The sequence below is a fragment of the Hemiscyllium ocellatum genome, chromosome 49 (assembly GCF_020745735.1).
Source record: "Hemiscyllium ocellatum isolate sHemOce1 chromosome 49, sHemOce1.pat.X.cur, whole genome shotgun sequence".
NCBI lineage: Eukaryota > Metazoa > Chordata > Chondrichthyes > Orectolobiformes > Hemiscylliidae > Hemiscyllium > Hemiscyllium ocellatum.
In genome coordinates this window covers 6,517,714-6,539,157 of record NC_083449.1, presented here as the reverse complement: position 1 = coordinate 6,539,157, position 21,444 = coordinate 6,517,714, and the positions used below count along the sequence as shown (strand labels likewise).

General features: G+C 42.9%; 4 protein-coding genes across 4 annotated transcripts in view; 2 read left to right on the top strand and 2 right to left on the bottom strand.

The window, feature by feature from the left end:
* The window catches only part of LOC132837092 (uncharacterized), a 475,572-nt gene that overhangs the window by 316,096 nt on the left and 138,032 nt on the right, over window positions 1-21,444 (top strand). The gene's annotated exons all lie outside the window — the stretch shown is intronic.
* Window positions 10,488-10,803, top strand: LOC132837203 (histone H4). The gene has a single exon (XM_060856922.1). It carries the CDS (start codon window positions 10,488-10,490, stop codon window positions 10,797-10,799), a length of 312 nt encoding a protein of 103 aa, XP_060712905.1. The 3' UTR covers window positions 10,800-10,803.
* Window positions 12,365-12,883, bottom strand: LOC132837156 (histone H2A-like). Its single transcript, XM_060856865.1, has one exon. It carries the CDS (start codon window positions 12,881-12,883, stop codon window positions 12,494-12,496), a length of 390 nt encoding a protein of 129 aa, XP_060712848.1. The 3' UTR covers window positions 12,365-12,493.
* Window positions 13,214-14,363, bottom strand: LOC132837080 (histone H2B 7-like). The gene has a single exon (XM_060856754.1). The coding sequence runs from the start codon at window positions 14,347-14,349 to the stop codon at window positions 13,894-13,896; it is 456 nt and encodes a 151-aa protein (XP_060712737.1). The 5' UTR covers window positions 14,350-14,363; the 3' UTR covers window positions 13,214-13,893.

Below are 21,444 nucleotides of genomic sequence, written 5' to 3'. Positions count from 1 at the left end.
AACCATGGGTCTGATTCCACTCCTGCTCAGCTGCTCCTTGTCCATTTTTTCTTAAAAGTCTAATACCAGTTGAGTGAGATTCAGAAACTAAACAACACCCATACAGTTCCATTAATGGGGGCCACCTGACGCACGTGTGTATGTGGATATGTGAGTTTAGTTATTGATCTATACCTGTCAGTTCCTGCTTGGAGAATGTGTGGGTGTAGTTATCAAACTGTAACTTTTTGTATATGGTAAATATATTTACATATTCACACAGCATTAACTGGTCTGGTCTCATTGATAACTGGAGAATCATAAAAATAATACAGCTTTGGGGGGTGGGGGTGGGGGGGGGGGTGGGGCGTTCAGCCCATCTTGTCCATGCCTACATGCCCTTTCTCATCCCACCATCCTGGCACCGCCTGTAACCTTGCAGTTTACAACACTTGAGGTTCAGTTCCAGGGAATTTTTGTTTAAAAATATGTAAGGTCTCTGCCTGCACCACCAAATCAGGCAGCGAATTCCAGATACCCACCACTCTCTGCATAAAAAAAAATTTTCCTCGTAAATTCGAATCCTACAGCCACTTAACTTGAATCCGAGATCCCTGGCTTTTTAACTCTCTCTGCTAAAGGAAACAGGTTCCTCCTGTCTAATGTCTCCTTCTCTCTAGTTAGTTAAAAAAATCACACAACACTAGGTTATGGTTCAACAGGTTTATATGGAAGTGCACGCTTTCAGAGTGCTGCTTCTTCATCAGGTAGCTCACTATTTAGTACTGTAGACCCCAGTACCCATGGGGTAAATGTTCCAGGACCTACAGCAGAAACGCAAAACCGCAGATAGGTACAAAACCATTCATTTAAATGGGAAATACACCTTCTGGCATTTTCCTGGTCCCTAGTTCTGGAACATTCCCTTTTGTATGCTCATACAACTGTAAACCACGGGCAAGTGAAACCGTGATAACTGGACCCGCGGATATGAGTGTCGCCCTGTATTCCTTAATCATGGCACCCCTGTTCCAAGGAATACAACCCCAACCTCTCCAATCTCTCCTGATAGCTACAATTCACCAGCCCTGGCAACATTCTAGGAAATCTCCTCTGCTCTCTCTCCACAGCAATGACGTCCTTCCTGCAATGTGGTGACCCGACCGCACACGCCACCAGTACCTCACACAGTTTCATTGTTATTTCCTTATTTTTGTATTCAACCCTCTGCCAATAAAGGAGAGCATTCCATGTGCCTTCTTTACAGCCCCTTCTATCTTTAGAGACCTGAGCATTTGCACACTAAGATCTCTCGCTTCACCTGTCCCCCTCTGTCTATTCCTATTTATTGTCAATTCCCATTTACCGTCTGACTTCCCAAAATACATTTCTTGACACTTATCAGAGCTGAACTCCATCTGCCATGTTCTTGCCCACTCCACCAAACCATCTGTATAGTTTTGGAGCATACAGCTATCCTCCACACTAGCTACTACGCGGCCAAATTTTGTGTCATCTGCAAATTTCACAAATTTGCCCAACATACGCAACTCCAAATCAGTAAAGGATAAAACAAACAGCAGAGGTCCCAACACTGAGCCGTGCAGAGCACCACTTGTAACAGCTTTCCATTCACAAGGGCCACCATTGACCATTATCCTTTCTTTCCTGTGACAGAGCCAACTTTGGATCTAATTCAAGACATTACCCTGTATCCCTCGGGGCATTAATTCTTGGAGCAGTCTGCTGTGATGCTGCTGCTGCTCCTTTAACAAGTCTGTAAAAGACACAGGTTCCAAAAAGTCGGAGTTGATGAGTTTTAGGGCCATTTTGATTATAGCTAATAGATAATGCCTCAGGCAAAAGGCTTCCACATTTTCAAGAAGAACACTTGTACAATGAAAGGGGAGTCGCCCAGTTTTCCCAGCTCAGCATTTCTCTGGTTTGATTTGGCTTTTGGCTGTCTGGCAATTGACTGAAAGCAGTCAGGCAGTTGAAAAGGTTGCTGAACCCGAAGAAGCAGGTCCATGATGGTACTCTCTCTCTGACATCTCTCCTGTAAGACCCTATTTTGACTTTACCTTTTGTGCCAAGGGGTATTTATGGGGATTGTTGTAAATGCTGGGAATACCATCATTAAGTTGGTATAGTCTGTTGGGTTTTCCGATTATTAGGTTATTTAGCATTCTGCTCTCTTTTGTTTGTGTATCATTCGGTAAATGTGTAAATCAAACTGTTTTGTTTAAAACTACTGGTTTGACCAGCTGCATCCCTCCTGGAATATCTTTGTTACACCTGCTTAAAACAATTAGCAAAGTTAGGGTCTGGTTACTTTTTGGAAATGTTTGGAGGGTGTCTGGCCTTTTCCATAACAGATTGGGGCTGTTTGCAGAACTTATTCTGTAGTTCTGATTTGGGATTTGATTTGTTGGACTGGAAGGCAGTCAGTGGTAAGTCTTAGCGTCTTTTGTTCCAGGTGTTGAATTCAATTGGTTTAAACAGCGCTTGGGGAAAATGAGGACTGCAGATGCTGGAGATCAGAGACGAATGTGTGTTACTAGAAGCATCTGAGGAGTAGGAGAATCAATGTTTTGGGCATCAGCCCTTCATCAGGAAACAGTGTTTGGGATAGCAATGGCTCTTTGAGTCATCAAGAGTTTTCTAGTTTTCAGTTTATTTTTTGCAAAAAGTGATTAATACCAAACTGCTGGAATTAGCAGACAAGCTAGAGGTCAACTGCTTCCTTCCATGAGGAAAAAGGGGATAATTACAGTCATAGCTTACCATTTAGATTTGCTGGAAATGCCATCAGAATCGTTAGAGATGGCTAACATTCAATTGATAATGAAACAACTCGAGTTAGAGGCAAAAGTCAAGGAAAGGGCAACAGAAACGTAAACAGTTTGAATTACGATTAAAAGCAGAAGAGAGGGAGAAGAGAGAGAAAAGGAGAGAGAGGAAAGGAAGAAAGCAAGTGGGAGTTTGAACTTTGGTAATTGGCACTTGGACAGGAGTTCAAAAATTCACTTCCTGATGTAATGACAACTCACATGTAAGAGCAGAGAGTTAAAACAGTAAGACTGGCATCAGAAATGGTTGATAATTGAGTTGATCAATAAATCAAAATTGGGCTGCCAAAATCAATTTCAATCCATGAGGGATAATAATTGTGCATAAGAGAAATTCTGACATGGAAAGTAAAAATTAGATCTCTGTGAAGATCACAAGGATTATTTAACACAGTGTAAAAAGGAAAACCTTGAAGGGGAAAGACAAGTGAAAAAGTTCTGGTGTTTTCAATAAAGTAGGCCACATAGAATCAGTATTAGCGGGTTATGAAAAGCATTGAGAAGCCAGATGTAGGAAAACAGGATAAGCCAGTGAATTTTGTTGGAGTAGTAACAGAGAGCACTGTGGAGACCAGAAAGCTTCACCAGAATGTACAAGCTGATTGGAGGTTGTTTTTGGAGAAAGTGCCAGATCATGTTAAACCATACACTGTGAAGGTAAAGTTTACTCACATAGGCCAGGAGCAGCAGGTAAAGAGGTAGCAATATTCAGAGATATAAGTATCCTCTCAATCTAAGACATATGTACCTCTAAAGGACTATTGCCAGAAAAGGTATGAGTAACTGGAATTCACATTGTAATAAGGAATGCTCATTTGTAAGAAGTGAGGTTAGAGTGTCTAGTGAAGAGGGGAGAAGTCATAGTAGGAGTACTGGACCAACTTTCAACTCTGGGAATACAATTTGTCCTTGCTAATGATGTTGCTGATTCACTGGTGGGAGTGCCGATTGTGGGCAAACCAATGGAAATTCAGGCAACTGAACTATTGCAGGACACACATCCTGGCATGTTTCCTGACTGTGTGGTTATGAGGTCCCAAAGTCACCAGTTGAAACAGGAAAGTTCAAAGAATGCAGATAAGAAAGTTGAAGGGAAATTAGCAGAGACCCTGTTTGATCAGATAGTTGAGACAAACTAGGAACAGAGATTACAAAGCAGATATCTTTAGCTCAGGTAAATTAATTGAGTTACAGCAAAAAGATGAAAATTTAAAGCAATTGTATCAAAAGGCATACACAAAACTAACCCAAATGTATCCCTGATTGTTATTATCTTAAAAATGATGTCTTAATGAGGAAATGGAGAACATCACATTCAGGCAGATGAGAAATGGGCAGACATTTATCAAGTTGTATTGCCAGTGGGTTATAAAAAGGACATGTTGCGAATATAGCATATGAGCTACTTGTACAGATTGTCTGTTTGAAATTCACATAATTTAATTGTCATCTCGTTATGTGTCAAGTATTCAGTAAAGGATTAATTCTGTCCTTTTCAGTCACGCAAACTCCATGTAAATATGCTTCATCCCGGTTGGAGAATTTGAGATGTGTGCAGAGGCCGAACAGGCTGGAACTGTTTTCCCTGGAGAGTGACTTTATAGAAGTTTATAAAATCATAAGGCTAATGGAGAAGTGGTGGAGCCTGGTACAATTATAACATTTAAATGGCATCTGAGTGAGTACAATGAGAAAGCCTTAAAACTTGCCCTTAAATACTTAGACTAAATGTAATGTTGAATTATAGATCACAAGAAAATAAACAGGGCAGGCACGGAGTATCAGGCCACAAAAGGGGGAACCTAGGAACTGCAGAAGATAAAAAAAAATCTGTTCTCACCAAGTGATAACAGGATGCTCTAAAACAATTAAGAACATTTGTCTTAACATCAATGAATCTGCGTTAAAAAAAAGACACAGAGTGATAACATTCACAGCTGTGAACTTATGAATTCAATGACAGTGTTTGATTGTGATCTCGGAAACTTTGTATCATCTCAGAAGCGTGTCAAAAGCCTTGTAATAAGTGGTCAGGTCCTATCAATTTTAATGGATTCTTATTGTGTGTGTGAGAGACAAAGAGAGAGAGAGAGAGAGAGAGAGTGAGATGAATGTTTGGAATTTATTTGCATTTTGGGACTTTATGATGATTTTGAGTAGCCATTACAGATTATGAAATACAAACGCAATATGTAATATTGAGAAGCACTTGTCGGGTTGAAGGTCCTGTTTACACACAGTAAATAATCTAATCTAATCTTGAACTTACTTGGTGTTCCTACACACCACAACTGACCCACTGTCAATTCTAACTCATCAGATCTTCTGTTGTCTTTGAATTTGAAACACAACCCTGAAAAGAAAGTATGTTTAATTTGAGACTAATGAATCATTTAAAATGTAACCTTTCAGCCTCAGGTACAGAATGATTTTGTGCTTAAGATAAAAAGCAGGAGTCTGCTCCTAGCTTAAAAATTATTCTAAACCGAACATTGAAGAGATTCTGACACAATCTGTCAGGAAGCCATTTTATGGACAGTTTGCCCTCCTCGCTAATTTTAAAAAACAATGATCTCTGACATGCAAGCTGTGCAAGGTTACCTTATGAACTCTCCCACTTAGTTTAGACTGATACCTCTTTATGACAGGGACTCACCTCACCAACAGGTAGTGACTGGGCTGGTTCTGTTTTTCCCACCTGATGGATGGCTAAGGCCCTACAGGAGTGATCAGTTAAGCGCACACAGACCTGTTAATTAACTTCTCTTCCTTACAAATTGTTGCCTTTCCACTGTCTGTCTAATTAAGAACATGCAGTGTTTTTTGTAAAGTTTTGTAAAAAGGAAGCCTGTTTGAGACAGAAGAGTAGAGTAGTCTGCGAGGGCTCTTAAAGGAAGAGCCTGGTATCCTACTTTTCTAAGGTTTTAGAACCTCAGCTACCCTATTTATAGGTGTCAATGTTATGTTGTAACACTGATACTATTGGTAAATAAAGGGGAAGGCTAAAATTAAACTAAACTGTTTGTAAGAGGTTTTTATTCCAGACTATCAAAGTGTATGATCTCCAGGACGAAATAAGAGAGGCTTATAGGTCTGAGTCCCCAAGGGATTCCCTGGGCTGTCTCAAATCTGTACTTTAACAGGAAGGGTTTAGAGAGAGATGGGCAAAGTGCTGCCAAATGGGACCAGATTAGGTTAGAATATCTGGTTGTCATGGACAAGTTGGACCGAAGGGTCTGTTTCCATGCTATATGTCTCCATGACTCGACGACTCTCCGGTAACTCTTGCCCTGTCAGTGAGCACAGTTTCCCTCCATCTCTGTACTTAACCCCTCCTTCACAGATTGTTGTTGAAACAATGCAACAATGTGGCCTATTTGTCTATCTTCATTGTAACTATGAAAATGCTCTTAATAATTGCAGATTTTAATGTTGTTCCTGAATGTCTATTTTGGATGAGGATTCAGTTTATCTATCTTCAACACTGGTGTGTAAACGTTAATGGGCGACATACCTTCTGTTTGTTAGAGGCAGCTGGTCACTCTTTGCTTTGAACTGAAGAAGTATTACAATGTCTTAGTCACTCAGGTGTTTTTCTGGAGGAAGACACAGGGACACCACCTGTAAATCAACAAGAGGCTAGTCTGGCAAAATTGAACTGATCATTGTCACATTCATTGCATCTTCATTAGGATGTGTGTTTTGTTTTTCTTTAAAGCCAACAACTTAACCAGAACCACAGCTCTGATTCCATTGTTGCCCAGAGCTGCTCTCTGTCTGGGGATTGTTTGTTTTTCATGCGATTCGATACCAGTTGGTTTGGAGATGTTGGTGTTGGACTGGGGTGCACAATGTTATACAATCAAGTGCTTCCAAAAAAACTGTTGGACGACAACCTGGTGTTGTATGATTTTTAACTTGATATCAGTTGAGTGAGCTCCAGAAACTGAGCAACAAATGCGCTGCACCATGAATGGGAATACTCAACTACCAGCACGCTTACACAGTTCAACATCCAACTCCCCAACTACCTGTTGGGAATAGGAAAAACGGCACTATTGCTAATATTTTTACCAAGACCCCAGTGTATGTCCTTTTACAAGAGTGTCACATTCCTACAGTTGGTCCACACAACCTCAAGAAAGAGCGGGAAACAGATTGAAAGTAAAACAGAGTTCAGAGGATTGTAAACCACAAGAATGTCCCACAGCAGCTTCTTCCCGCTCTGCCTCCCTCAGCAGGCCCACAAACAGCCCGAGAAAGGCCTCTCTCTTCCCCCCAGCCCGCTCACTCCAAGTTCCGGGACCAGTTCCTGCTCCGCTCGGCCTCTTACAAACAGCCCCCGGTTCTCCCTGAACTCACCCCGAATCAATCCCGGTCTCGGAGCCCCCTCTGTGTCCCAGGCTCCCATCCCGATGTGCTGCTGGAAGGAGCCTGCTGTTCCCTCGCTTCCCTGGGCGCTGATCTCTCCATTGCGGTCTGTTTCAAACAAACCTCTTGCACTCACTGAGTAAATGCTCCTCAATGGCAGCGCTGGGGGAGGGCCTCACGCATGCGCTCCTCTACTCAGGAACAGTCAACTTTCGGGAGAAAAGTTTAAAATCACACAACAGGTTGAATTGGAAGCACAGTAGCTTTCGGAGCATCGCTCCTTCATCAGGTGGTAGTGGAGGGCTCAATCCTAACACACAGAATTTATAGCAAAAATTACAGTGTGTTGTAACTGAAATTATACATTGAAAAATTAATTGTCTGTTATGCCTTTCATCTGTTAGAATATCATGATAGTTTCACTTCTTTCATGTGTAAATCACAAAACCTTTTTTAAAAAAGTTGCATTCTTAGGTTAGCTGTTAACAATGGCGATAGCTACACAATATGTTGAAAGTGTTAGCCCGGTGTTCTCTGTCTGTGCCATGATGTTTAGATTGATTCTAATCTAAAAAGTGAGATAACGGAGTTTTACATGAATTCATGCAGTTTATGAGCTCAAAATTCTACATGAATACATACAGTTTTTGAGTTAAGTACAATTTAACCCTGCAAATACAAATTCACCCCACAAAATATGTGTGTGCATGTGGGTCTTTGTCTGTGTGTGTGTGTAGGAGTATATATGTGTGTGTGTGTGTGTGTGTGTGTGTGTGTGTATAATACAATGGTGGTCACCTGTAATGTGACATGAACCCAAGGTCCTGGTTGAGGCCCTCCATATGGGTCCTGAACTTAGCTATCAGCCTCTGTTCAACCACGTTTCACTGCTGCCTGTCCCAAAGTCCACCTTGGAGGATGGTCACCCGAAGATCCAAGGACGAATGTCCTGGGCCACTGAAGTGTTCTCCAACTGGGAGGGAACACTCCTGTCTGTTGATTGTTGGATGGTGCCCATTCACCTGTTGTCGTAGCCTTTGCTTGGTTTCCCCAATGTACCATGCCTCCGGGCATCCTAGCCTGCAATGTATAAGATAGACAATGTTGGCTGAGTCACATGAGTACCTGCCATGTACAAGGTGGGAGGTGTGCCCACGCGTAATGGTGGTATCTATGTCCACATTCTGACACATCTTGCAGCGCCTACTGTGATAGGATTGTATGGAGTTGTCCTGAGAGCCGGGCAGCTTGCTAAGAACACTGATCTGTTTGAGGTTCGGTGGTTGTTGAAACGCAAGTAGTGGAGGTGTGGGGAAAGTCTTGGTGAGGTGCTCATCTTCATCGATAATGTGTTGCAGGCCACGAAGAACATGGCGAAGTCTTTCAGCTCCTAGGAAATACTGAACAACGAAGGATACCCTGTTGGTTGCAGCATGTGTCTGTCTCCTGAGGAGGTCATTATGGTTCCTTGCTGTGGCATGTCGGAACTGGTGGTTGATGAGTTCTTGTGAGGGCATCCCTGAGTACTTCCAGGTGTCTGTCACATTCCTTCTCATCTGAGTAGATCCAGTGTACGTGTAGGGCTTGTACATAGGGGATGGCTGTTTTAATATGTTTTGGGTGGAAGTTGAAGTGTAGCATTGTGAGGTTGTCTGTGGGTTTGCTGTAGAGTGTGGTGCTGAGGTGTCCATCCTTGATGGAGATGCATGTGTCTAAGAATGAGACAGATAGCCGAGAGTAGTCCATGGTGCGTTTGATGTTGGGTTGAAACTTGTTGATGTCACTGTGTAGTTTTATCAGTGACTCCTTGCCATGGCTCCAGAGGAAGAAAATGTTGTCAATGTACCTGGTGTACAATTTTGGTTGGAGATCCTGCATAGAGAAGAAGTCTTGTTCAAACCTGTGCATAAAAATGTTGTCATATTGTGGGGCACATTTGGTCCCAATGGCTGTTCTATGTGTCCGGATGAAGAATTGGTTGTCAAAGGTGAAGACATTGTGATCGAGCATAAAGCGGGTGAGTTGTAGGATGGTGTTTGGAGATTGACAGTTGTTGGTGCTGAGTACTAAGGCTGTTGCCACGAAGCCATCACTGCGGGGAATGCTGGTGTAGGGTGCGGAAAAGTCCATTGTTCAACTGGTCCGTGGGTGCTGAGTTTCTGTAAGAAATCCGTAGTGCCGTGACAGAAGCTGGAGATCCCCTGTACAATAGGTTTCAAGATGCCTTCCACACAACCAGAAAGATTCTCACAAAGGGTCCCATTGCCCGACACAATGGGACGTTCTGGTGTGTTGGCTTTGTCTACCTTTGGAAGGCAGCAGACACAAGAAGTACGTGGGATGAGGGCTTGTAGGGAACTCTGAAGGGCCGGATCCAAAGTTCTGGTCAGTGTGTTTAATTTACGGGTGTGTTCTTTGGTCAGATCAGCTGGTAGTTGCCTGTAGTGTTCCTGGTTGTTCAGTTGTCGGTACACTTCCTTGCAGTAATCTGTTCTATTCTGAATGACAATGGCTCCTCCTTTATCTGCTGGTTTGATGACAATGTTGTGATTGGTTTTGAGAGCCTGGATGGCATTGCGTTGTGAAGCGGTGATGTTTTGCTCTACTTTGTGGGTACAGCTGATGAATCTGGCATTTCTATATTTCCTGACGGCTTGAGCATACATGTCAAGTTCAGGGAAAGTGGCTCTCTGGTGGGATCCAAGTTGACACCTTCTTTGGTCGCCCCTCTACAGATCCCTGTGATGACTGTTCGAGTACATCAGTGGGCTCAATGGGATCGCTGCTGGCTCCTTGAAAGAATTCCTGGAGTCTCATTCATCTGAATCAATCTGAACTCCTCCGTGTCTGCTGCCAAAACCAACGGGTCCATTTTGGCAGTGGGGCAGAAGTTGAGACCCCGACTGAGGACTTCAATCTCTTCCGGTCTAAGGGTGTGGTCCGATAAGTTGATAATAGACTTCCCCGCAGTGATAATGTTGTCTACTGTGGTTCTAGGGTGGGCTTTGCTATTACTGGTGAGAATCCAGTTTTTTTTGTACGTGGTGTAGTTTTGTCGCCTTGTCTGATAATGTTGGGGAGAAAAGGTTCAGTCCCAGATACAGTTGGAGCTGGAGGCGGAGCTGGATGTTCAAAGCCCTGTCACTCTGTCTGTCACTCAGTTTCCTCTCCGGACCCGCCTCTCACTCTCTGTCAGCTCGTTCTCAGTCAGGTCGGGCCGGGCTGTATAAAAACGGATGGAGAGGCAGTTTGTCTGTCATTCGGCAGCGATTGTAGTGAAGAAGCGTGATGTCTGGAAGAGGTAAAGGAGGCAAAGGCCTGGGAAAAGGCGGAGCGAAGCGGCACCGCAAAGTGCTCCGTGATAACATCCAGGGCATCACGAAACCAGCCATCCGGCGGTTGGCTCGCCGTGGCGGGGTCAAGCGCATCTCGGGCTTGATCTACGAGGAGACCCGCGGGGTGCTGAAGGTTTTCCTGGAGAATGTGATCAGGGATGCGGTCACCTACACTGAGCACGCCAAGCGCAAGACGGTCACCGCCATGGATGTGGTGTACGCTCTGAAACGCCAGGGCCGCACTCTCTATGGATTCGGCGGCTGAGCATAAAGCGACCCTTTTTCCAGCGAACCCAAAGGCTCTTTTCAGAGCCACCCAAACCCTCCGATAGAGAGCGGAGACCTGAGGACGGTGAAGGTAGTGCATACCGAGAGCCAAGTATAGTGTTACCGGTTATTTCATATATGTCGTAACTTCAATTATTTCCGTTTCGAAAATTTACTAACACCGTGTTCTGCGGTACAGTAGAGAGCATTCGGAGTGGTCGGTTCACTTTGATGCTGTTTACCGTGGCGAATGATATTAAAATTGCAAGCATTCCTCTAGTGTAGATAAGAGGCTATTCGGCCAATCGAGCCTCTACTGTTATGCAACCTGGTTGTTTCATGTAAAGAATCGTATCGTAAGTTGTAATTGTAAGATATCGGAGCAGTATTAGGCCATTCTGCCTATCCAGCTTGTTCTGCTATTCGATCATGGCTGATATTTCTCAAATTACCCGTAACCTTCGATCCTCTTATTTTCGTGAATACCTGTCCATCTCAGTAATGGTATCAATGTGTACTCAGCTGTACATGCCATGAATGATCATTTGTTTTTATTGTGGAACCCAGACGTTAATGTTCCATATTACACTATTTATATTTCCCAGGCATAACACTCAGCTCAATTTTGTTACTAGGAGCCTGCAGATGTGTTATGTGGCGCGTTCTTTCCACTTGCGCGTTCAAGCAACGATTACAAATTGTCTTCGGGCAAGAAATAATTTAGATGAAATAGAAATTACTGATAAACGTGTGATTCTGTGACTTTTATCGGCATACACTGTTTTAGCTTTTAAGATGTTTACATCGACAGTTTTTCGATTGACTCACGGCGGATACAAGTTCGGATACTCATCCAGAGAGAGCAGGAAGCGATAGGGGATATTAGTCCAGTATTTGCAAATAATGAGATCTTCATTCAGGGTTTGCGGAAATATAGTAATTAGATGAGTGATGTTCACATCAAATTATGGTATTGGGTTAGATATTTCTGGAAAAACCCCATCTCCTCATTGAATCCCTTTGCGTTTACATTGCTTGTGGTGAGGTGGAGGCAGGAGAGAGAAAAGGGGAAAAATGGGGCCAAGAGATCAACGGCTTATTTTCAAATTTGAAAATGCCCGCCATCACGTACAAAAGAGCAGGAGAATGCACGACTACGAACACTTTGATTGGTTTTTCGATTACGAAACTAAACTTCACACAATCTAACTTTACCACATTCCCTCCTTTTACAGCTGAAAAATAACTGCTATTAAACACGTGCTCTCTCTCTCTCTCCAGAGGCTGGCGAGAAAAAAAAGTGGATATAAACCGAGCAGAGAATAAATTGCAAAGGTATATGCTACAGACACAGTGGGAGAATTCAGCTCCCACTGATGCAGTTAAAGCAACTGTCAAACCAAACCCTGTATTCTAAACTCATAGAACATTACACGGTCACTGCCTGAGTGGTCTTAATGTTTGATCAATGAGAAATAATATATTTCCAGACACCCTTAAAATCGTACTCTATGATATAATGTTCCTCTGCTGCCACAGGCAATAAAATGTAGCGACGCTAAGTATAACGGCCAGGGCTCTACACATTAAAAGGAAAGTAATTCAATCCGATAAACGGTTCAGCTCCTTTCACAGATACTGTGAGTGGCTCTTAAAAGAGCCTTTGGATTGTCAGATTCAAGGATGGTCTCTTCACTTTTTAGTGGCTCCTGCAGCGGCGGTTTTCTTGGGCAGCAGCACGGCCTGGATATTAGGCAGCACCCCGCCCTGAGCGATGGTTACCCCTCCCAGCAGCTTGTTGAGCTCCTCATCGTTGCGCACGGCCAGCTGCAGGTGCCTGGGGATGATGCGGGTCTTCTTGTTGTCCCGGGCCGCGTTGCCGGCCAGCTCCAGGATTTCAGCCGTCAGATACTCCAGCACCGCAGCCAGATAGACCGGCGCTCCGGCACCCACACGCTCAGCATAGTTGCCCTTTCTCAGGAGCCTGTGAACACGGCCCACCGGGAACTGCAGGCCAGCCCGGGATGACCGAGACTTCGCCTTGGCACGACTTTTCCCACCGCCCTTTCCTCTTCCAGACATTGCCACAACTTAACACACAGATTCAGAGGAAATGCTTCACTACGCCCACATTGCCGCCTCTTATACCTTCGGTAGGAATGCTGGGGCGGCATTTCTGATTGGTCCCATCGTTCAGCCCCGCCTAATGTTGTTTCAATCCCCAATCAGATCACAGCTTCATTTCCCAATCGGGTGAGAGCCCGGGGGGGAGGGCGGAAACGACAGGCGCCAAATCATCAACCGCTTTCTTTCCAATTTGAAAAGCCCGCCAATTTCCAAACAAAGGAGTATGTTTCACCTGAATAATGAAGTACAAAAAACTGTGGAAGTTCATAAAACATTAATACACATGTTAATTTATTTTTATTTTACTAAGTATAATTCACAGGGTCTTATTCTCCCTCATTTCCCGATCTGTATCTGATCATGAGAGTTGATTAATTTCTAAACCTGGAGAAGAAGCTGAAACAAAACAGGCCAAACATTGCAGTCCACAACCTGTCTTTTCTTTTCACATTTCAGTACCACCCCGATATGCTGATAAAGCAGCACTCAGCATTCTTCCGGCTCCATTATCGCTCTCGATCAGATTCAGCAAAAGCTCCACGTTTCAGTCCGGTAGCTGTGTTGGGAGTTCTCTCGGTTCTGTTTGAAAAGTCTCTCGCCGACAGCAGGAAGATTTATTTTGTATTGCGAAAAATCGGATCAAACCCGTGCATTGGAAATGTACAGTAAATCAGAAGGTAAAACGCATCAATCGTGGGAGTGAAAGACGTGGGCATTTGTCTGCCTGAGGTAAACAAGATGAAAAATGACTCACTGGCGCTTGATCTGCACTCTCCAACCCACTCCCGAATAATTTGCAAGTACTTATTAACACAACAACCTCTAGAAGTTGAAACGCCTTATCAAAAATCACATGAAAACTAAAACAAAGAACTCTTAAGGAAATGGTTCAGCTGCCTCAGGGATGTTGTGGGTGGCTCTTATAAGAGCCTTTGGGTTGTGGATGTTTGTTTCAGTGCGGTCCTTCACTTGGAGCTGGTGTACTTGGTCACCGCCTTTGTGCCCTCTGACACGGCGTGCTTGGCCAGCTCCCCGGGCAGCAGTAGCCGCACGGCGGTCTGGATCTCCCGGGAGCTGATGGTGCTGCGCTTGTTGTAATGGGCCAGGCGGGAAGCCTCCCCCGCGATACGCTCGAAAATATCGTTGACGAACGAGTTCATGATGCTCATGGCCTTGGAGGAGATGCCGGTGTCGGGGTGAACCTGCTTCATCACTTTGTAGATGTAGATGGAGTAACTTTCTCTCCTGGACCGCTTCCTCTTCCTGTTGCCCTTCGCTGGCGCCTTTTTGATGATTTTCTTCGCGCCCTTCTTGGAGGCTTGCTGTGCTTTCTTCTCATCAGCCATATCACCGCTCACTTTCAGACACAGAATAAGGGAAAGCGGGCTCGGAGCTCCCTTTTTATAGACTGACGACGTCATCAATGCTAATGAAGGATCGGGAAAGCCTGGCCCCTGATTGGGCAACTTACACAGAGCTGTGCCCAAACATTGAGTCTCTCCAATTGGTTAATGTGAGATCCCATTTGAATCTGTCAGGATCTGCAACGAAATGTAAAGTGTTCCTGTCAGTGTGACTGATGGAGATTTGTTTTGTGTCTGTGATACAGAAAGTGACTGTGGTTTTGGCTCGGTTTCCTTTTGCTTGTCGTTGTGATGATGTGTTTCTAACTCCGCATGTCTGTTCCTGTTCCTCTGTATAGGCTGGAATTAACACAGAACTTGTCACTGTGTGAAAAAAAAAGCTCTCATCCATTCGAAATTGCAATTACATTTGTTGTCAAGTTACACAAACCACTGAAACCTGACTGTGAATGTTTTCTACACTTGGGGTTGATGCATCTCGTTCTCAATTGCACGGAGTTGAACAGAAATGATAAGAAAAGTTTCTATGTAATATTTTTCTTGAGTCACGAGTTGAGTTACCTCTTGTGGAGTTTGCACATTCTCCCCGTGTCTGCGTGGGTTTCCTCCGGGTGCTCCGGTTTCCTCCCACACTCCAAAAATGTGCAGGTTAGGTGAATTGGCCATGCTAAATTGCCCATAGTGTTAGGTGCAGGGGTAAATGTAAGGGAATGGGTCTGGGTGGGTGCGCTTCGGCAGGTCGGTGTGGACTTGTTGGGCCAAAGGGCCTGTTTCTACACTGTCAGTAATCTAATCTAATCTTGACTGTGGGATGAATATATTTCTGAGACCTTGACTGATAACTGTGGACCCAGAGACGTATAGATAACTGTGTGCTTTGAAAGTAAGTGCAGTGTAAGTGAACCATGTTGCTGCACTTTTCATTTAGGCGTCTTGCAGTTTCATGTTGGGATTTATAACATTTCTCAGTCTTACGCGAATGCCTGTTAACCAGCAACTGTCAGCATGCTATATATATGCGTCACTTTAACTTTATATCTGTCATGTCCTAATTTACACATTCTGCATTACCTCAACATCTGTCCAGTGAGGCTCTGGTTCTCCATCTAATCGTCAGTGTTATTTCAAGACAGGTTTTATTCCGTAACCATCAAACACTGATGTGAGCGGTAAAACGTTACACTATTTGGCAGCCACTTGGAAATATTCCTCCAATCTGTGCCCCCAGGAGAAAATGAGAACTGCAGATGCTGGGGGTCAGAGGTTTATACCCAAAACGTCGAGATGAAGGGCTGATGCTTAAAACAACGATTCTCCTGCTCCTCGGATGCTGCCTGACCTGCTGTGCTCTTCCAGCACCAGACTCTCGACTCCAATCTGTGCCCGTCTGTTTCTGGGATGTATTTTTGTAAACTCTATTTCACAATCTTAACACGTCAGTATGTTACTGGACTGTAACTCAAACCTGCTGAAGTGTACCTTGTTGCTTTACTCTGTCGGTGTCAATTTTGAAAGAACCTGGTACCACTTTGGACAGACTCAGGTGGGATTCACTACCCTCCACTCCCAAACCCCATGAATATTAGCTTCTGCAAAGTGAAGTTGAATTTGTATTTATAACTGCAGCATTTTGATATGACAATATCTTCAATGTCACTGCAGATGTTACATTGTTTATGCCAGTTTATAGCTAATCAATAGTTGTGTTATATCCTAACAATGTATTGCTTTGCAACTGACTCGGTATTTCATTCTGTAAATGCCAGTAGATTGTTTCTAATCTTGTATTTACTCAGTTTCAGTCAATCACTGACATGACAGAGAGCAAATATCTCAACATCTCAAAGTTTCTGATGAAATGGATGGTTAATCTTTTTTTTCACTCCACCCTTGATACGTCAGGGTAACTTATAACTGAATTGATCAGTGTGTGATCTGTGAGCACACACATATCAGTAAGTTAATGATACAGTGTATATGCTGTAGTTATTAATTTCTTTCAATCTTGTGTCACTTTAAATATCTCAAAGCAGAAGACCATAAGAAGCATGAGAATTCTGTCACATTTCTATTTGCCTGCGTGTACTCTGTCATGAGAGCAGATCACAAAGGCTTTAGTTATAGTCTTCATCTCATTTTGATGTTTAGTGCCCATAGTCAAGACTTCCTTATGTATCAAAAATGGCTACATTATGGCTACATTAGCATAAATTAAGTTGATAACTCAACCCTAACTGCTCTCTGTGGAACAGAACAAGGGGAGAATGTTCTGCATTGCTTCCTTCGATAGAGGGCTTCCTGTTCAAAACTGTGTCCCTTACTCGGGATTCTCAATGAGCAGTGACATACTCCCAGCATCAACTCTATCAACTCCATTCAGATCTCTTCTTTTGCTCTGAAGGTCGTACATTGTTCTTCAAAACTCCAATGAGAATATACCCAACCATTTTATACATACAATAAGAACTTATGTATCAATCTGCAGCTCTAATCTTCTGCTATTTGAATATGTGCGTACAGGTATCACTCTCTACCAGTAAGATTCTGCTATGTGCATACTTGAGTGAAGTTATCACCCTACACCTGTTGGTTTCTACTGTGTGAAAATGACAGTTTCTAGTCTGTAAATGGGATAGTTTAATCAATCGTCTATGTCAGTTTCTGCATTGTTAAAATGTGAACGTAGTTATCAATGTCAACCTGCCATCTTCTGTGAAGTGAACATGTGGGGGTCCATATCGAAATGTACCTGTTGCTTTCAGCGACAGGAATGCATGAGTTTAGTTATCATTTTTTTCCTGTCAGTTTCTTTGATGTGAATGTATTGGTGTAGTTATCCATCTGTACTGATGAAGGGCTTTTAAACAAAACGTCAATTCTCCTGCTCCTTGGATGCTTCCTGACCTGCTGTGCTTTTCCAGCACCACACTCCTGACTCTAATCTCCAGCATCTGCAGTCCTCACCTTTGCCTATCCATTTGTACCTGTCAGTTTCTGATCTGTGAATATGGAGGTGTAGTTATTGATCTGTCCATCAGTTTCTGTAATTTGAATATGACTGTCTAGTTATCTATCTCTCCCCGTCAGTTTCTGTGATGTGAAGATGACAGTCCAATTATCTATCTGCCCCAGTCAGATTCTGCTGTTTGAATATGAGAGTGTCATTACCGGTCTCTACCTGTCAGCTTTTGCTATGTCAATGTGATGTTAGTTATCAATCTGCCTCATTAGGTTCTAGCTGAATGTAAAAATGTAGTTATCAATATATACCTGTCAGACTTTCCTCTGGGATTATGTGAGTGTATTATCAATCTGTACCTGTCTGTTTCTGCAATGTGAATGTGTTTGTGCAATCATCAGTCTATCTGTGACAGCTTCAACTATATGAATGGATGAGTGCATCTGTACCTGAAGATATCTTTACCTGTCAGTTTGTGCTCTATGAATAAGTGAGTGTACTTATACATTTGTCTCTGTTTAACATGACACTTGCAGAAACTGCAGGAGCTCTTCTTACTTTAAATCTCTGTTGCTCAACATACCATTTCATCAATTGCCAATATCAGGATGGCATGGTGGCACAGTGGTGCTAGGGACACAGATTCAATTCTAACCATAAGACCTAGGAGTGGAAGTAAGGCCATTAGGCCCATTGAGTCCACTCCGCCATTCAATCATGGCTGATGGGCATTTCAACTCCACTTACCCGCATTCTCCCCATAGCCCTTAATTCCTCGAGACATCAAGAATCTATCATGCTTCATTATCTGTGTGCAGGTTGCACATTCTGCCCGTGTCTCCATGGGTATCCTCTGAATGCTCTTGTTTTTCTGCATGGTCCAACCATGTGCAGGCTTGCTGGATTAGCCATGGTAAATTGTCCTGTAGTCTTCAAGGATGTGCAGTGTCAGTGGATTAACTATGGTAAACGTGGAGTCATGGGGATAGGGTGGGGCCGACATGTAGGTGGGATTCGCTTTGGAGAGTTGTTGTAGAGGGATGGGCCAAATGACCTCTACCTGTACTGGAGAAATTATATGTACTGCACATGAAAGTGAGACTTTTTAATACCATTGTCAGTCTCTGACAGTGTAGTGCAGTTTGGACAATTTCCACAACTTTTATTCTGTGGTACGGTTTATGATTGGAAGTTATATTCTGAATGTAAATTTTGAATTTATTGTTCACATGTTTATAACAAGAACACTTTATGAGAGCTTTTTCATTGTGTCCAATAAACTCTGGGTATCTATCTGAATGTGTATCTTTTCAGGTCAATATTTCATTTCCCTTTGGACCACTTGAAAACAAAGTAGTTATTCAGTCATTTTGTAAGAGATGTGTTCTGTTTTCACTTTGTGGAAACAAACTAAATTGCGATGTTTGTTTCAATCTGACACTTGGCCTACTATCTAATTCCTCCAGTCTGGACAGCAGAATTGATTCATGAATTACATACAGTCATAGAGTCAGACAGCAAGTTTAAACCATGATGAGATAATTGGATGAATACTTAATCTGAATGTTTATTTACTTCTTTCCCTACTTAACTGGAATGCATTGTGACCATGCAATTGGGGGTTCAGTATTTCTGAATAAACATGTGGAGTTTACTTTTTAACCAATGTGATACCATACATTTAAATTTGATTAGAAGTTCACTTGTACACTGGGACTGACATATTTCACTCTTACCCTGTCCTGTTTAACTTCAGTAATGAAATGCTAGCTCTCCTAACCATGTGATCCTTGCAGGCATGATTTTTCTATTTTTGCCTGTGGACCGATTAATGTGACAGTATTTATGTGCTTTGCAAGTTATTCTATACCCACTGTGTATTGGCACAATCTCATTCTTTGTTGCATCTAGAAATCTGTTGCCTTCACACCCTTCATTACGTGAATAAGGACAACAACTGGCACAGTCAGCAACTGTTTGCTCTGCTCTTCCATTCACTTGTACTGCTTGGGAATTACTATCTACCAGTCAATCTGTGCTATTCAATCCTTCAAACCTCTGCTCAGATGTGATAGGCCGCCATAGAGTAGAGCCACATTGTCTAGTGAAGAACTTAGAAACTAAACTTTAATGTTGACTACTCAGGCTGTTCTCCATTGTGTGTATACACAGATTTTATATATATAAAAAAAGAGTTTTGAAAGGAACAGTTATAACACAGGGAGGGTGCCCATACTCACTTGACCCTTCTTCAGTCTTCCTATATTGTGTTACTGAGCAGTTTAAATGTTTGCTGTAAAGTGGACAGCCAGTTAGCAGAGTGGGACAGGAGAGAGTTCTCAGTTCATGTTTACTGAAGTGAATGGGAAAGATCTTATTTTCTGTAATTGTTTGTATCTGTAGGATTCACAGACAAGTAAAACATTGCCACAGAAACGAGTCGGTGCTGTTCTTAAAAGTCAAGTGAGAAAAGCAATGGACTTTTGCAGTTCTGATAGCGCGGAATCTAACTGGGAGTAGTGATATCAAGGTCTGGCCTTCAAAGTGTCATATAGTTGTACAGCACAGAAACAGGTTCTTTGGTCCAAGTTGTTAGTGCTGACCAGAGATCCTAATCTGACCAAGTCCCATTTGCCAGCATTTAGTCTGCCCCCTCTAAACTCTTCCTATTCATGTACCGATCCAGGTGCCGACATAAGGTTGTAATTGTACCCACCACCTCCACTTCCTCTGGTAGCACATTCCATACAAGCACCACCCTCTGCAATGATAAAGTAACCCCACACGTGCTTTTTAAATCTTTTCCCTCTCACCTTAAACCTATGCCCTCTATTTTTGATCTCCCCAACATTAGAAAAAAGACCTTGCGTATTCACCCTCTCAATGTCAGTCATGATTTTATTAACCTCAATAAGGTCATACCTCAGCCTCAGACAGTCCAAGGGGAAAAAACAACTGCCTATTCGGCCTCTCTCCATAACTCAAATCATCTAGTCCTGGCAACGAAATATAGTTGATGTAGTTTACATGGACTACAGTAAGGCCTCTGTAGGAGCATAACCACAACTAGAGATGAAAGACTCAGGAGACAGGCAGGATTCAGGCAAGAGGTAGGTGTTTATTCAATAAGAAACCAGTTAATGCAGGGAGAGGGCCAAATGATCTTCCCCTGAGACTGGCTTCAGAAGAGAGATCCCATGGCACACTCTGCTTTTACAATAACAAAAGCAGTATTTATTGTACACGTTCTGTGAACAATCACAAACAACGTGATTAATATGTTCCTCCCTCTTACTTTGCAAACTCTATCCTATGAGACACCTAATCAATGATGGGCATCCATTGGACAGCTCCAGGTTCACATGATCTCAAGGTGATTAGCAGATACGGTCATCGCTCAGCCTTGGGAGCTTTCTACGTATCCTATTTGTTCACATTCCAGAGTGACTTGCTATACTCCTTCGGGTTTCTGTCAGTCTAGCTTATCTTGAGGGACATCCTGAATGCTGTTATTCATTGTATTTAATTTTAATCAAATTCTATTGCTCCTCTTACATGCCCCAAAGTCCTTATATATGAAGAAAAAACAGAAAAACAGTTAATTTTGCACTGTTTGCTAAAAGGTTGTAATTTTAATTTCTCTTATAAAGTTAGTTCAAATGTGTAAAGTCACAGAGTTAGGAAACAGAGTAGTATAAGATAACTTTAGCTGTTGCCCCCTCAGTTGGTTTAGGGGATTAATGGGCTGTATCTAACATTTGGTGCCTGTTCATTTACTGGCACAATTCCCTTTCATTTAATGTGGCTGGAGTTACTCGTTTATCAGACCTTAAGTCTGCTGGTCAGAACTGTTTCGAATGGGAACAGGCTGGGTCCTTTTTACTGTCCTCTGAGTGGCTTGTTCAATGGTATCATTATGCCTCACTGTGTGTGAACAGGCTGATGTGCTTAGTTTCTGCCATTGTCTCTCACGTCCTGCTGTTTAATTCTACTTTCCACTTATTGGCCATTTTGTCTTAACAGATATGGGCCACTCTATTCTGGCAGGTACAGGCCACCCCGATAGTCTTTGACAAAGTCCCATATAAAAGACTGGTCTAAGATTGACTCTTGGAGTCTTGAGCAAACTGGATCTGAAATTAGCTTGCAAACAGGATGCTAAGTGTGATGGTGATGGGTTGTGTTTGTGATTG

What these genes read in the sequence shown, in the direction of transcription:
- LOC132837203 (XM_060856922.1), top strand. Translation starts at nt 10,488, where the DNA reads ATGTCTGGAAGAGGTAAAGGAGGCAAAGGCCTGGGAAAAGGCGGAGCG.
- LOC132837156 (XM_060856865.1), bottom strand. Translation starts at nt 12,883, where the DNA reads ATGTCTGGAAGAGGAAAGGGCGGTGGGAAAAGTCGTGCCAAGGCGAAG.
- LOC132837080 (XM_060856754.1), bottom strand. Translation starts at nt 14,349, where the DNA reads ATGACGTCGTCAGTCTATAAAAAGGGAGCTCCGAGCCCGCTTTCCCTT.